This window comes from Pteronotus mesoamericanus, unplaced genomic scaffold, assembly GCF_021234165.1.
Source record: "Pteronotus mesoamericanus isolate MK-2021 breed Mesoamerican mustached bat unplaced genomic scaffold, CSHL_Meso_final contig_105, whole genome shotgun sequence".
Classification (NCBI taxonomy): domain Eukaryota; kingdom Metazoa; phylum Chordata; class Mammalia; order Chiroptera; family Mormoopidae; genus Pteronotus; species Pteronotus mesoamericanus.
The window spans coordinates 2,910,665-2,927,924 of NW_026555006.1; the positions used below are offsets into that span (position 1 = coordinate 2,910,665).

Here is a 17,260-nt window from a genome sequence, read left to right on the forward strand (position 1 = left end):
CATGGTGCTTAAATAGCGCACTTTAAAACAAAAAATACTCCAATTGGCTTTTCATATATCCACCCTCCCCAAAAATAACGCACTTGAAAAACTCAAATGATATGAAAGACTTCAAGGCCTCTTTTCTCCCTTTCATACCTCTTTTTTTTTTTTATTTCTGTTTGCAGTAATCTGCCTTTCTCTTTCTCTTTCTCATTGCTACAGAGCAAGCGAAGAGGCTCAGAGCTTTGAAAAGGGAGCTCAGTGTGTAATGGGTCCACTAGAATTAATTTACTTGCACCAAATCCATTGAGCACAGAGGGTTTTTCCCCCCCCTCTCTCTCTCCCTCTTCTCAAATCATTTGGAGTTGAACGCAGCCCCCAGCCTTTGTAATTCTAGTAAAGCACTTAAAGTGCACAGTAGGTGTTCATGAGGACCATCTGGTCAAAAGCAAAACAAGCTGCTGATTTTGCCTTTGAATAGAATGAAGCAAGTGTGAATTAGTCTCTTCAATTAGCACTATTACAACCTGTCAAGTGCATATTGTAAAACAGGATTATTACAGTATTGGTCACCAGTGCAATTATTTACTCTCTGCCTTTTCTTGCATATAAAAATGTCTTATGTTTATTAGTTTCTGATAACTGAAGAGAATTTCTCTTAACCCAGGCATTTCAAAACTACCAACCCACAAATCACAGATTTTGAAACGTGGTCGACTAAGTAGACGTTAGAATACATGTATCGTTAAGTAACAAAGGAATAAAGCATTGTCCTTAATTCCTAACAAAATTTCATTGTTTCTATCTTCTTGAAATGTAGGTGAAGAAATATTTATATGGGGTATAAATAATTTTCAATAGAGATTATTCTAAAATACTTTCATAGAAAAAGACTTATCAGTTCCAAATGGCTGCATTGTAAATATTAAACTTATTTCCTAAACTGATAATTTATTAAGAATCACAAAAAAACCTCAATATTTATAAAATGGTCATTACTGATTTGTTCAGTTGAAATGGTACAGCTTCAACAAATCTCAGTTCTAAATTGTAAATTGAAACTAATAATATATATGCATATTTGAAAGAAACTCATAATCTCCTTTTCTGAAAGCTGAAAAGGCTTGAATTCATTGCTCAGCTGCTTAAGAAATTATATTTCTTTCATTCTTGCTAAAATGTTCTTTGTGATTTTAAATTTAAAAAATCAAACTATGCTATACAGTAATTAAAATGGGTTCATGCTAATTGATCTTAAATATGCCACTTATCTTGCAGTAAAAATAAACTACTTAAACTTTTAATTAAATAAGCACACAGTTTAATTTACCCTCTTGCATATGCACATTCTAAACTACCCAGATCTTCAGTTTTGTGCCAGCACATCCCCCCATACTGAAAAACAAACAAAAAAAATCCACTATACCTAAAACATTTACAGAAAGGACATGCTAGTTAAGTTACAGTCAACCCACTAGTAGAAAACTGCCCATTAATATACTCTGTAAAAAATTCCATATTTAATTACTGTTAATGACCACCAGCATTATAGAAATAGTTTGAAATATATGTTAGCCAAGCAAGTTGAGAAAGCAGCAAGTAGAAAAATAGACAGAAAATCCAACAGTTTTCAAATTTACAGAATCAGAATTAGCCTCATAATTTCACAACTGTTTAGTCAAGATTATTTTTAAGGACTGGTATGATTTATGTATTTAGCTCTCTTCTTTGCTAATTCATGTTGTTGGCTTCCCCGTTGACAATCACTAGAATTAGTAGTGAAATGTTTTACTATTCCATGCAAGATATATCTTTACAGGTTGTCAATTTTTCCTTTATTCCCATTAAGAACTAAATCAACATTAATAAAACAGTGAGAATTCTAGGGTAAAGTGAAACTTGGAAGAGGATTTAACTGTACTTCTTGCTGTAATAGACAGGTAATACTCCACGATTCCACACCAAAAATACTTAGGTTTCTTATCACTGTTATTCTGGGTCATGTGCGTATTCCATAAATTTGTATGACATCTAGAAAGAAACGTGGACATTCTGCCCACCAGAAGCTTTGCAATAGGTAAGATGGACAACAAACAATTTGTTTCCAAGAAAAGTTGGCCTTGTTTCAGGGACTTTACATCCTTTTCCACACCAGGGATTGGGATTTGCAGTAGGGAAATCAATCTTTTCCCCCCTTATTTTAACCAATCCCAAGTGCATCTGTAAGCAGATCTTTAAAAGTATTAGACAGAACTACTAGAATCTGTACAATTAACTTTAAAAATCTAAATTCTCAGTGTAGAATATTCATTAAGATAAAGTAAGTTTGTTTAAATTTTCAAAGATATCCATTTTAAAGTATGGTAAGTAAGTAATTTAGGACCCCAAAAGGTAAAAAGACAGATTGTCACAAAGTTATTAATCTATTATTTGATATAGTGTACAAACTTTCACATAAAGGAAAAGAGAAAGAATATTTATTCTTACAACTACTTATAACTCTCCATTCTGGCCTTTTAATATTATTTCTGCCTTTTCCTCAAGTAGGAGGATAATATAAGAGGGAGGATTTGTAAAGAGCTTTACAAAATAACCTCAATATCTAACTAGCTTACATTAAAATTTAGAGCACCCAAAGGACATACGTCATGCATTGTGAGGCCAAATACCACAGACCAGAATGAACAAACAGTTGTACAATTATCGGTTTATCACTACCAACATGCATGAACATATGGTCACTGAAGAGTTTATTTGAAATTCTAACTGCTTCTAAGTTCTAGTTTCTAATTCAATATTTTTTAAAATGTATTTTAATTAAAAGTTGATATAATAGTTTCTTTTTCAACTCTATTTCATTTCATACACATTTCTCTTTGGGGGAGAAATACTATAAAAGCATTCTTTTAAAAAGACAAGGCTTTCAAAAAATTAAAATTACCAAAAAATGGTATATCTTTTTACCTACAACAAAGATAATACACTACTATGCTGGAAATGAAAAAGTCTGTTTTTTTAAAATTCCACACTTTCCTTCATATATTGATCAAGATTCATTCTTGGACCTATTTTAAAAATACTGAAACGAGATCTCTGAAACTAGCTATAGAAATTAATTTACAATTTAGGATATATGGCATCATTAAGCTCTCACATTAATAGAAAAATTCTAGCATTTATAAAATAACACTGTAAAATCATTTTTAGATTATAGCAAACTGACTTTCAGTCATGTACAACTGCAGGTACTTAGGTGTTACTGTGGGTTGCATGGCTGTAGCATAATATAGTAGCTAGTCTTCCTGAAACTCCACCTCACCAGGTCCTCCTCAAGTTAATGAAGGAAGTTTTAGGACTAGGTCTACAAAGTGTGATCCTAGGCCTTGAAAGAATAATCCACGTCATCCTTCTAAACTGTACAAGAATAAAAGAGACTATGTGTACCTGGTCTCCACATAGAAAAGCAACTGCTATTAGAAACAACTGGATTTACTTTTCTGGCAAGAAGCATTTCGAAGTGTTATTTTAAATCAACTAAAAAAGGGGGAAAAAAGAGAAAAATGAAATAGTAGAGGAAACCAAACTCTAGCCAAGAAATACATAAGACTATTTGTCTTTACAAAAATATTTCTTGGACATTTTTCATTTAGAAAATGATATGAAAAGATTTACTATTTTCAAGTTCTTGAAGCTTAAAATGTATGTGCTAATCTAAATAGCAGGACTTGAAGAACAGTTTCAGCCAACTGTGACGCATCATGGCACATTTACAGAATTTTAAACATTTCTTTTAATAATTGATGTAGTCATTTTGAATCACTCTGCATAGGATATCAGGTGTGAGCAGATTGCATTAACACCGCTTAAACATTTCAACTTGTCAGTATGGCCAACTCGATTTCGGAAATATTTGCAGTATTTTCCCATCGAAACAGTAATAAAGGCAAAATAAATATATGCCACTACTTTATAATCACCGAACATTAATGAATATTTTATGTCTTTTTAAATCTCCCTGTTTAATTTAAAAGGGTGAAATTAAGTCTCCTCCCTGCAATATGCCAATTATCTGTAAATCAAACAATAACTTGGCCATTATGCTCCTTTTGTTAATACAAGAGGAAGCTAATTTGAAAACACCGAATGGCATTTTTAGATTATCGGTTTAATAGTCCTTTCTGCCCTCTTGTGGGAGAAAGCAGAAACACATTCAAACTACAGAAACTGGAAGTGAAAAAAAAAGTCAAATTTTAGCAATAAAAATTTCATTCAGAAATAAAAACAAAGCAATTTATCCATTATGCATTAAATTAAAGCAGTCTTCAATTAAAAAAATAAATCAAAAGAATAAAATTTACTTATTATCTTTGCTTTTCTCAATTACACTATTTTGAAAATTTCTTTATTATATTAAATATGTATTTTAAATTTTACTAACATGAAGTTCCCAGAATAACTTTGTGATAGAGCCATAATTAAATACTATTTCTTGGGTAAAAACAATTATCCAAAGAATTAAAACTCTAAATTTAGAGACTTGGACACCCATTACAGAGGTTAGAAATGAAATGGCAATTAATATATTTTAAAGCATGAAAAAATCAGATAACTTAAACCTCTGATTCAAATTAGGGGCCAGGAAAAATGTTAAAGGTTTTAGTCACTAGCCAACTAACTATTCAAGTGATAAACAGAAAGTAAACTTCAAGCAATGAGTTATTTATGACAAATTCAGAAGCTGAACTTCATTGACAAAACATGAAAAAAGGGAAACATTAATAATCTAGCCATGACTGAAACAATTCATACACTTCTGAAAAATGATTAAGATAAAAACAACTTGTTCTTTCAATGCGACATTAGTAATTATTTTAAGCAATATAGTCCAAGAAAAAAAACTGATGAAATAATCCATGATTAAGTATGGTTAATTCTCTTTATAAAAACATTAATAGACAAATGAGTGCTGTCTTTACAACTTACAATGGGTAGTGTGACATAATCATCATTTCAGTGTTTCTAAACACAAGTCCTATCACAGCCTTTACACACTTTCCCCCCAATGGAGATAAATTACTGGGTTTTAGGTAGGTGGGGTCACAGGTAAGAAGATACCTCTTTTCTCTTGGAGGAGGTCCTTTTTTGAAACAGTGGCCCTGGTTGGCCACACTGAAGAAAAAAACTGACTATAAATAGACTCTTCTCAGGTATTCTGAGTTAAGTGATGGAAGGTTCCATCAGCATCTCTCAAATACTGCCCAAAACTGGGATTGAGCTGCTTAAAAAAAGTCTTCTCAAATTCTTTTTGGAAACAGACAGGGTATATATTTTAAATAATACATTTGAAAGCAAACTTTCCAATAAAATATAAGCACTTTCGAAAATGTATGCTGGCAACAATTTCCAAATTAGTATTTTGAATAATTACTACAAAACCATGAATATATTACATAATATTGAGTATTTTAAACTGAGTTTTAAGGTGGCTATTTTAAGAATTATCAAGAGCTCCCATTTACAACATCTGTCTTTCTAGGGCAAGTCATTTAATATATCTACAGTAATCATGATGCTCCAGTTAATTAAAATTAAAAACCCAATAATGAAACATAAAGAGAGTTTTCAGCCAGAACAGATAAGCCCTCTTTAACAGGGTCAACATTAGCTATAATGAGCTACCTTTATTCCTTAGCTGTGAGACATAACTCACCTCTTGAATGGTACTGCTTCCTGAGAAGTTCAGGTTGTACTCCCGCTGGACTTCTCGGTGGGTGATGATCAGCATGAAGTTTTGATTTAATGACTCCTGCAGGGCACTGAAAGGGTTGAAAGAAAAACAAGGAACTCTTGAGATGAACAAGTTCTAGCTTGCTTTACAGCTAGCTGCAAAAAACCCCAGGAGTACCATAACCTCCACACAGGCATGTCCGGGCCCAATGTTATCATCTTTTCAGCTCCTAAAGGCAAAAGGGCATGCTGAGAACAACCAAGGGGAGCTAACCTGTTAACTCCTTCTGTACTAAGGTGTTTTAAACTTCAATTCCAAATACTCTGCATACATAAGAATTTTCTACAAGTCATATGCTATTGTCTGCATACATATTTCCTCCAAAAGAACCAAATTTATCAATTATATCAAATTCCATATATATTACTAAAATATACACTTGCTGTTCTGGAAGAAGAGAAATATGAAACTATTGTTTGTATCCATGAATGTTATATAAGAATAAATATTTGGCTGAAGTCAACATTAAGAAAGTATTGAAATCTATAGAACTTTAAATGCTATATCAAACTTCCTTTAAAACAACTGCTTTTACTTAGAACTAAGAAATACATAGAATTCAGGAACTGGAGTATTCAGAGCACCATTAAACTCTATGCCAAAGTTTCAAAACAACAGAAATGTGTCAGAACCACAGAGTTAATGAAATCAGCCACCTATATTAAGAAGTGTTAAGTCATGGTTTGGTTTGTTTATGACAATAGTATGAAGCACTGTCAACATTAGAGATAAAAATATATCACCATTATTTATGAATAATCAGTAGTGCCAGACTCAAATGTAATTATGCCATATTTATAGAATTAGGAAAATATTTTGGGTGTGTTCTATCATTCTGGCCTCATCACTCCTCCTTTGCCAATCTGAAACGATGTGATAAACACACATGCAACATACAGTTAGAATCAGGCAGTTAATCTTTTGGTCCTATTGTCTCCTACAGAGTTCACAAGTTGATTACAGACTAAAATTAACTAGTAAACACTAATATTTAGCATGAAATACTATTAACTAAAACCAAGGGAAATGAAACTCCACTAAAATAGCTTCTTCAGGCAAGTACCTTAGTCACTATCTCCTTAGCACCACGCATAATACCTTGTATACTGCAGATAAATATTGAATGAATAATGAATTTCCAGAAGGCAAAAGTCTTACTCAATTTTGTACCTCAAATAGCAATCTTGCCTTCTGGAAAACTACCACAGGAATTAAGATTTTGATTTTGACTTATTTAGTTATCAATATTAAATCAATGCTTTTTGCATTATTCCAAGTGCTAAAAAAAAACACCCAAATAATACATAAAAAGCTTCACAATCTTATAAAGGTAGACAAATACATAAACAGTCATAATATAATACAGCGTAATAGATACAACTGAGAAATTGGGGGGAGGGGCGGTTTACAATGAAACCTAAGAAGGAAGTGCTAGAGTCTGTCTCTCAGTGAGAAGGGAGTTTAGGTGAAAGCTTCAGAGAGGGAGGGAGGGAGGAAAGAGTAGGAGGGAGGGAAAGAAGAGAGGCAGAGAGTGAGGGAGAGAAAGAAATATGTTAAAATATGAAGGGTAAGTAGAACGTTCGAGTTGATTACTTTGAAGGGATAAAATTTTTGTTTTGCTTGGGGAAGAGATGGGCGGCACTTTATAGACAAAGAAATAGACGGAAGAACATATCATATTCCTTCACTGTTAACATATATTTATTGAGCGCCTATCAATGTTTATGACACTGTTCTAGTTGCTGGGGATACAGAAGTGAACAAGAAAAACATGGTCCCTGCTTTTATGAAACCTATATTCTAGTAAAGGACACAACAATTAAGTAAATTAAGAAGTAATAGTATAGAATACTAAATGCTGTGAAGAAAGTAAAACAGGATTACAATGTAAAAATTAACAGTGGGGGACAGGGTGAAGAAAATTATTTTCAACAAAATAGGGAAAGCATCTCTGAGAAAATTGAGGCTGGTATGATAAAGAAAGAGATAACAGAAGTCTGATTACGGAGGTCCTTGTAGATCCTAGTAAAGAACTTAGCATTTATAGTAATTGCACAGGAACACCTTTCTTTGGAGGGGCTTTACACAAGGAAATGGTCAAGATCTGACTTACAATTACATTTATACAAGTATTATTCTGGCTGCTCTGGCTACGGTGAGGAAAGAGTGAAGGCATGGAAAGCAGACAGGAAGCCAGTCCTGGCAAGAGGTGACGGTGGACTCGACTAGGGTGAAAGAGGCAGAGACAGTGAAGAGTTGTGAAGTTCACTTGTATTTTAGAGGTAAAAGCCAGAAAACTTACTGATAGAGTATGAAATAGATCTACCTATGAAAGGCCTTGAAGCTCCAAGGTTTCTGGCCTGAGCAAATGGAAGGATGGAATTGCATTTAACAAAGAAAACTGGGGTATGAAAAGTCTGGTTGGGGAAATAGAGAGTGAGAAGTTTTAGAAATATTAAGTTTTAAGATGCTTATTAGACATCCAAAAAGATATATGCACAGTTACATAGGAGTTGAAAGTCAAGTAAGAGCTCAGAGCAGGACAGCTGACAGCATATAGATAGTATTTAGATTCTGTGGCTAAAAGAAATCACCTGGGAAAATGTTACTTAGAGAAAAGAAGAGAGATCAAAATGGATCCCTTGGGCATGCCAATAATTTGAAATCAAGCAGAGGAAGAAGAGCCAGTGTAAAAAAAGATTGGTAAATGGTTAGTGTGATAAGAGAAAAACCAAGAAAGGTTATTATTATAAGGGGGCCAAAAGAAGTAACTTTCAATTAGGAGCAATTATGACAAATGATGCTGATATGTTAAGTGCAGTAAGGCCAGAAAAATGACCATCTTCAGAAAACTGTGAAAAGCTCAGTGTGACCACAATGAAGGGTGCATTAGTGTAGTGAGGCTGAAATAGCTGGCTGGGTCAATGTGCAACATATGCATGTTACATGAATTCGGGATGGGAAGTGGCAAGTAATGAAAAGGTACTTGGAGTTTCAAGACTTTTCATAAAGAAATCTATTTCACAACTATTCTCTAAAATTTGGCTTTTATTCTAGAGCTTGGCTGACTTTGCTCATGTCAAAAACATCATACCATACTCAATTCAAGAGCTATTCCTGTTGTTCTTCTCTTCCTTCCCATCCCCCACCACCTCTCCCAAATACTGCAAAGCTTGCAGACCACCTCATAGCCTACCATTTGTATGAATTATAGACCTCTTCTTCTCTGAATTCCTATATCACAAACTTAATATTTAGTGTGTTTTGTACCATTTGCTTTGTTTCATGTGTGGCAGTCCTAAATTCAAGCCTACAAGCCTCTTGAGGGTAATTATTTATTATCCATCAGTACTTACCCTTGGCAACTCTCATCTATAAGGTGATCTAACTCAATCCTATAAATATTAAGGAATAGCTCTGCATGTTCTGAACTGCATATTAAAAAAACTGTTACTTTTCATTTTTTCAGCCTAGCTGTGCCATTTTATTCACAAAATTGTGGTTCACAAAGGTTAAGGAATTGCCCAAGGTTATGCAGCTCTAAAAAGATGAAACCCAGTTTCTAAACTGTATTTGATTCTATGTTCTTTACAGATCAGCATCCTATCTCCCAAATGGCTAGGCTGCTCTGGGGATAAAAACATAAACAACTCCTGCTAGGAGTTTACAATTCATTTATTCTTTCCATAATTATTTGATTCTTATGATTTGTAATACAGGAATAAAAGACATAGCCACTGACCTCAAGAAATACTATTCACAGAGGTGAAGACAGATGTGAGGATTATACAGATATGGAAAAGAGTAGTATTTTGAAGTACTGTGAAGAAGAATAGTAATTTGGCAAGTGGATATGAAGGATAATTTTATATAGACCAGTCTGAGACAGAAACAGGAGAATATAGAGAATGGTGTACAAAGCAACAAGAAAGAAGTTTAAGGGAATGTGAAGAAGGGTTTGTAAAAGAGAAGACTTGAAAAACATTAAGGACTTACATATGGGGGCTTCAAGCACTAGGATAAGAAGCTCAGAGTTCCAGAAGTTTTGATTATTATATAAATCCTCCTTTAGCTTTACATATGAATCTATGCATGTGTTTAATACTTTTAGTGCTTGCCTTTATGCACTTTCTTAGGTATGTTTCTTTATCTTAACTTCCAGACATGTGCAGTAATTTTGCAGAAAGGTTTGCTAGAGCCAGCATTGTCAAACTACTTTAAATGAACACCAACTGAGTCCAGTTCTACAATTTCTCAATAACCCTGGGGAGGGCAAGTTGGCAAGAAAAAATATTTATGGCTTTAAACTGCTCAGAAGTCACAGAGCCAGATGTGAATCCCTGCTCTACAACTTGCTAGCTATATGACCTTGAAATATGAATCATAGAGTCTTTTCAGTGGTATTTATTGAGTGTCTCTCGGGGGGGGGGGCAAACAAAAAACAAAACGAACTGGAATTATCTTCTGGAGGGTGGGTCCCTTATAATACAGGCTTCCCCTGCTAGGTAAATGTTCTAGGAACCCATCTACATCAGTGTACCAACTGGTGTTGTTATGAGAGGCTGTGTTCACTTCAGTGAAATTTTTTTGAAGGCTCTTTCAACATGTTTGCCCATTTCATGATGGGTGATTTATCAGTGCACCTGCCCACACTGCATTGAGTATTCAGCAGTTTTTGACCAAAAACAGCATGACCACCATGCCCTACCCTCTCTATTCATCCAATCTCACCCCAAGAGACTCCTCTTGCCCACCATGAATAAAGTCCTCAATGGGAAATTTTCTTCTGATGTGGAAGAAGTGAAACAAAAAACGGCAGAAGCACTAACAAGTATCAAAATTGGTAAGTTAAAACTGTTTTGAGCAGTGGGAAAAAAGTCTCAATAGGTGTATTGCATCAAATGGAGAGTACTTTGAAGGTGACTGAAGTTCAAACATGTAAGAATAAATACACAATTTTTTATAAATAAATTCCAGGTTTTTGGGGGTCTGCCCTAGTTACAAGGCCCTATTTTAGGCACTTAATGACTATAAATTCTCAGTTTCCTCTTCAGAAAAAGGATAATAGTCCTTACTTCATTGAACTATGAATATTAAATTTTAGAGAGCCAAGTGGGAATTTCTACTGCATATAAGTTTTAAGATGACCTGTTATAACTTACTGATAACAGAACACTTTTGAGGGATTTTCATACTCAAAATCCTATAATGACAGTGAAACATTAACAAATGGATCCATGGTGCTTTTGTGACAGCTATTTTTCATTTTAGTTCCATTCCTCTGCAGGAGTTCGTAAAGGACAACTTTACGATGCATTGACCATGTTGTATATTATGTCTGATGTTATCCAGACTCACAGCGGGTCTTTTTCACATGGGTCTTGTTTGGGGTTGATATATCATTCATGTTCCCTGTGAGGACAGTTTGGAGGAATAAGCTAAGGGTATTACCTGCAACCTTAGGCTTCAGTCTGATTCATTCACTTAGCCATTAATAATAATGACTAGCTTTTAATGAATGCTACTGTAGCATAAGCAAAGAGTTTCCTATCAACTTAAGAAGTGATCATTTTCACTTTACACGAAATAAGTAGCAGTGACCCAGGTCTAACTCATAATCTGTCCTACAGGTACAGGAGAAGGGAACCTGGTACTGGGTTTATTGAGAGATGGGCAGACAAGCAAACTTACAATCCATATTTAGTAATTTGCTAAGAACACTAATACCACTTTTCCTAAGATGCTATAAAAATGTAAAGAAATACACAGAATTTGGTATGTGAACTGAGTAAGTTTTGTTTCATGGGTTTCCCCCCCCCGCCGCCTCCCCAGGAGGTGGAGGGGTGGGAAGGAACAGGGAAGACTGTAAGAAATTTATCTAGGTGATTTATATAATTTGCAAATACTTTTATTGCTAAAATATTATCTAGGCAGAGTGATTCTAGCTCTTGCTTAGCAGAATGAGTTGAGTCTTCAGTTGCTGCATTAGGAGCAATTTTCTCCTTAACAGTGTCTTCTAATGGTTGGTTAGGCTGGTCAGCCATGGTTAACCCACCTTTAAGCATGTTCTCTTTTACCTTCAAATTGCGGTCATTCATACCACTTCAACTTTTGACCCTTAAAATAGCTCTGAAGATGAGTGCCAACCAAAGTAGGCAGATGAGAAATAATGGGAAATGGATTTTTTTTAATGGCATATTTTCTCTTCAACTAAAGAGAGAAGGAGAAATGCAAGCAAATGTAGAAGCTTTTCAAAAGCAATCTGAATTTTAACCCAATGTCTTGAAAGAATAACTATTCTCACTGGTTTTTAATTTTTCATTCGCCATTATGATTTTCCTTTCAGCTTGAATATTTGCCTTTACTAACAAAGAGATGGTTTTGTTTCTATGAAACCATTCAAACTTACGTTTCAAACCTTCCATTTGAACTTACCACTGTTCTACCCTCAAGTCAGAGAGAAATTAATGTTTAAAGATGTAATGAGAACCATACATTGTTGCCAAGCTTTGAGCTAGTGGTTATTTGCAAAACCAAACCAAAACAAAAACCCATATACCAGTAATACAACACAATATAATGAATGTGAATATTTTTAAACAATTAGTAGGCAGAGTACTAAACCTTTCCATAATTCTCCTAGCCAGTTTCTTAATTTTAAAAGAGAGAGGAGGAGGGAGGTAAATAGGAATGTAAAAGAGAACTATAGAAAGATAGAGATTAGATAGATATCCAAGTCCTTAAAATTTTTAGTATTATAACTAAGTATTAGTATCGAAGCCACAAAAACAATTTTAGAATTAGTTTCAGTAAACATCCCTTTTCTTCTCCCTTTTCTGTCCACAGGTCTTGGGCTTCCAGGGCTCTTTCACTAACAGAATGTCCACCTCTGCCTGGAGAGACCCCATTCCAATTTAACTGTGAACATTTATCAGGAACAGGGAAGTCATCCATAAAATACCTGCCTTCTAAAGTGTACCAAATTCAATTTACTTGCTTAATTTAATGCATTTTATATTCCCTTTCAGTTTTTTTAATAAGGGGAAAATAACGTATAGCAAATTTTAACACATAAGCCACAATTAATAAATGAAGCTACATTTTTATACATGCAAACATAAAAAACCTTACATTTTTAGCCTCCATATGTCCAGTATTGATAAAAGCAACAACACAAACAAAATAAATGTAAGTCTTTACTATGTTGATTGACTTTATTTCACATTGAGAGAGCACTTTAGTGATGAAAGCACATGACTATTATATCACATAGGATGCATCAATTATCCAAGGTTAACTTAAAGCTGCATTACAGTCCTGAAGCAATCATTTGATCATCATGTGGCTATATATCTGTCATTATTTCTGGTTATGAAGAGGAATGGCTTCCCTACTGCCATAAAGTAGCAAGCCCATTTCCTAGGGTGGAACAGTAGTTTGCAGGGTATCTTCTATCAAGAATAACAGTAACTTAAGGATTTCCTCTTCAGCAATTCCTTGACTTAAGAATCCTCTTAGTCTTCAGTGTATAGAAGATTGACCAGGCTAAGCCATAACCTCCGTATTAAACCAGTAGGGGAAGCACTCACTGTTATAAAGTACAAATCTATAAACATTAAACTACTAGACTAGGAAAACAACAAATTCAGTCCTGGGCTTCAGGGCTGTTATGGACTGAGGGTTTGTGCCCCGCCTCAAATTCATGCTGAAAGCCTAACCTCCAATGCAATGATGTTTAGAGTTAGGGTTTTTTGGAAGGTGATTAAAATTAGACAGATGAAGTCGTGAGTGTGGGGCCCCCCATGATGGGATTAGTGTCCTTATAAGAAAAAAAACCTAGTTTTTGCCTTCTCCACAAAGTGAGGACACAGTGAGAAGACAACAAGTCAGAAAGAGGACTTTCTCACTAGGGAGCAAATCTTCAGGTACCTTGATCTTGCACTTTCCAGCCTCCAGAATCGTGAGGACTAAAATGTCAGTTGTTCAAGCCAACCAGTCTATGGTATTTTGTTATAGCAGATGAAATTGACTAACACAGGGGCTTTTAGGGCTTTTGTATTCACAACACTCAAGTAAACAGCTGCCATCAATTCAGCATAGACTTCTAAATGGCTGTCAGTCTATAAACACCTGTATATACACATGCAAATTAAAACCCCACTCATTAAAATCCATGGTAGAAAACAATATGCTTTTTGTTAAAACTCATATAAATGGGGGATGGTTGAAAATTGTGCATTTATTATATGTAAATTTTATCTCCATAAAAAATTGTAAACCATAAAAAATGAACAATTTGATAGCTATCTTTTTTGCAATTAAATGGGCCCCATATTTTAACTTCAAAAATACAATACACTTTTAATTAATGTAAATGAAAATCATGAATTTGTTACTACTGCTACTTAATGAGGCCATATGTCCACTGATAAAATAAGGGTTGTTGTCCATGAAATTTAACTTCTCAAATCAATGACATATACACAGTTAAAATGAGTCAAGTATTAACACCAATGTTGAAATCGAAAACTGCCTGTTTCATTTCTGCTGTGTACATATTCTATTTGTTTTCTTGCACTGGATATTTTAAACAAAAATAGCAATGTGAAATAATAGGCCTTAAAAGCTAATTTCCAATAGTTTTATTTTTAAAATATGACCTGATTTTGAGGCAAAACTGTAATTTCTTTCTAATTAGTGTCACTTTTTATTATAAAAATGTAAATAAACTTGGAATGTGCTGTTGAATTTTTCACTAATATTTTACCATTCATATAATTCCAAAAGGCCTTACAAAATGTTCTCTTTTGTTTCATTGGGAATATTTTATGATCTGCAATGATCTTTTTATCCTTTCAGATACATCAAGATTTTAAATTAAAAAGCATGACATACCGTGATTTAAATTTCCATTCTAAACTTACGGAGTCATATGAGCTCTTGTCAACAAAAGACCAAATTTACTATAATTATGGATTATTTACACTAAAACAAAATAAGAAATCAATATGTAAATGTAATGTTTGTTGTAGCTAATGCAGTCAGCAATGACAGATTAGGTTCAAATAGCAATCAGTTTGAAAATCTGGCACATATGTAAATGAGCTAGGGACTTGATGTTTACATTTGACTGTATTTCATTCAGGATTTTTAAATTGTCTCAAGAACGGCATAAAAAGAAAATGTTAATCTTTCCACTATAAATACAACTTGAGCCCTTATCATAAATGAAACTAGGTCTTGTCCTGTCCAACTAAACTAACATATAATACTAATAATTTTGAGCTGCAGATTACATCATTCTTAATTAACACTCTGCTACAGTTGTTAACATGCTCCAAGACACCATGTTATCATCGCCACAAGTTCTGTAACAATCTTAAAACCACGTTTAACGAAGGTTGGCCTCTTACTCTATAGCAACTTTTAATTGCTTTCTTTGCTGGCAATTAAATATGCCTAGATAAATAAACATTTGGCTTCACATAATTCTTAATAACATTTTTCATGATGCTTTCAAAGTTCAGGTGTCCTTATGTCTATAATTAATGTTTATCAATATAGTGATATATTGGATTCAGCAAAATCTATTAACCAAAGTATTTAAGATTAATGAAAATGTGGTAATTAGTGGTGATAGTGATATATTGTGATTCATCAAGTAGTTCATAGCAAAACCATCAAAACATAATTTTATCCAAATCAAATATGATGAAATCCCAAAAATTACATTTACAGATACATTGATTTTTGTTCGATGAACTACTGACCAAGTTTCTGAGTATCCATTAAATCAACCACAGAGAATACCTGCAGGTTTGTTTTTTTTTTCAAAGTGTGATGTTAACAAGCTAATCTCAGTAGTCACTGACCTATCAATAGGCAGTAAACTATATAAATGGGTTTGGTATATCAATCCAATTAGATGTGTTGTGATCTCCCTCAATGTTTTAATTGGGAACAAGTTTCTTCTTTCATCCAGAATACATAACTTTGGGGAAATGTCCTCTTCTTAAAATAAGTCACTCTTCAATAGCCACTTACTAAAACCTTTACCAACCCAATACTTCCTAAATTTCATTTTTACAAAATCTAGTAACTCATTAGAATGAAATTTAAGTGAACAGTATGCAATAATATACTTGAGACATTGATTATATCAATTTATTCTTGAGAAATTTATAATAGGTAAATGAATAAAATATAAACTTGAGGTTACTTTAAGAATGATATATCTTTGTTATCAAGTATCATACTCATTACAGCAGTGGCAAAACATTTTCACAGATGAATATCCTTTGTGAAAACAAAAACAGCTGTTTTGGAAAACATTTTGAAAAAAATTGATCCATTTTGAGCATTTACTTGCATAAAGTTCGCAGAAAACTGTCTTTTAGAGGCTATGTAAGTCTCTGCCACATTGGTAAAATCTCACAAAAGTTAATCAATAAAAAGCCATCATGAAGAAAACATATTCATAGAACATTTCAAATGACACTTCAGCAAATTATTTGGAGGTTAAAACCTTATTGCTTTTTTCTAGTTCGAAAATAAAAATACATAGCCAAAGAAGTCTCCCACCAGAAGTTGCCCACATCTTCCTGAAAGGGCTGTATCACTTCATCCATCCATTTAAAGGACTTACTGAGCATCTATATGCCAGTGGGCACTGCTCCTAGTTTACTTTACCTATGAACTAGGTTGAAATGAGACATTAGGTTGAAGACCATATTGACTCTTACCTTTTGAGTAATGCTCAAAGGCATGATGATGAGTTATTTGGAGTTAAGAACCATACAAGAGCCAAGTCCTGACTCATCTATTAACTAGCTCTGTGATCTGGGAAAGAGAAACTACTCAGCACCTGCACTACACCAGGTTCAATATTCATGTGTGCTACCTTATTTAACCACAATGCCACGCTCCAAAAGCCTTTGGAGGCAGAAATTATCATCCTGATCATTTGGGGTGAAGAAGCTAAGGCCTAACAGACTATTTAACTTCCCCTTTCTGAACCTCAGCTCCCCTAGTCATAAAATAAGTCTGGAGTAGATGACTACTTTAACTCCTTCCGAAGATGATATCCTACAGCTTTCCTCTCATTCTAACTCTGAGGTTTTGGGGATGTGACTCCTCTTGCATTAAGGGAGTACACCAAACATTGAAATAGCAGGATATAGACAAAAGAGTGAAAAATATTTCAAGGATTAACGTTTGTGCAGAGATTTTGAGGGGTTGGGGAAATTGAAGTACGGTGAAAGTTATTTGAAAGTATCCTCAGAACGTCATTCCAATAACTGAATCCCACAACAATTCTTTGAGATTTCTCAGTTATCTTCCTTTGCAGGGATAATAGGAACAGAAGAGTGTTTAGAATGTCCTTAGTACAGGGTGGAAGAGATGGGAATGATAATAAGAAAAAGGTATATATGTTTGTATGAATATCAATATGCATACCACCCAGAGCGTGGCACCTCTTAGCTGGAACCA

General features: G+C 34.1%; 1 protein-coding gene across 1 annotated transcript in view; it reads right to left on the reverse strand.

The window, feature by feature from the left end:
- The window catches only part of FAF1 (Fas associated factor 1), a 394,387-nt gene that overhangs the window by 226,727 nt on the left and 150,400 nt on the right, over nt 1-17,260 (reverse strand). The window contains exon 7 of the mRNA XM_054572862.1: nt 5,693-5,798. Coding sequence (XP_054428837.1) covers nt 5,693-5,798 — 106 coding nt within the window. The remainder of the gene's footprint in view (nt 1-5,692; nt 5,799-17,260) is intronic.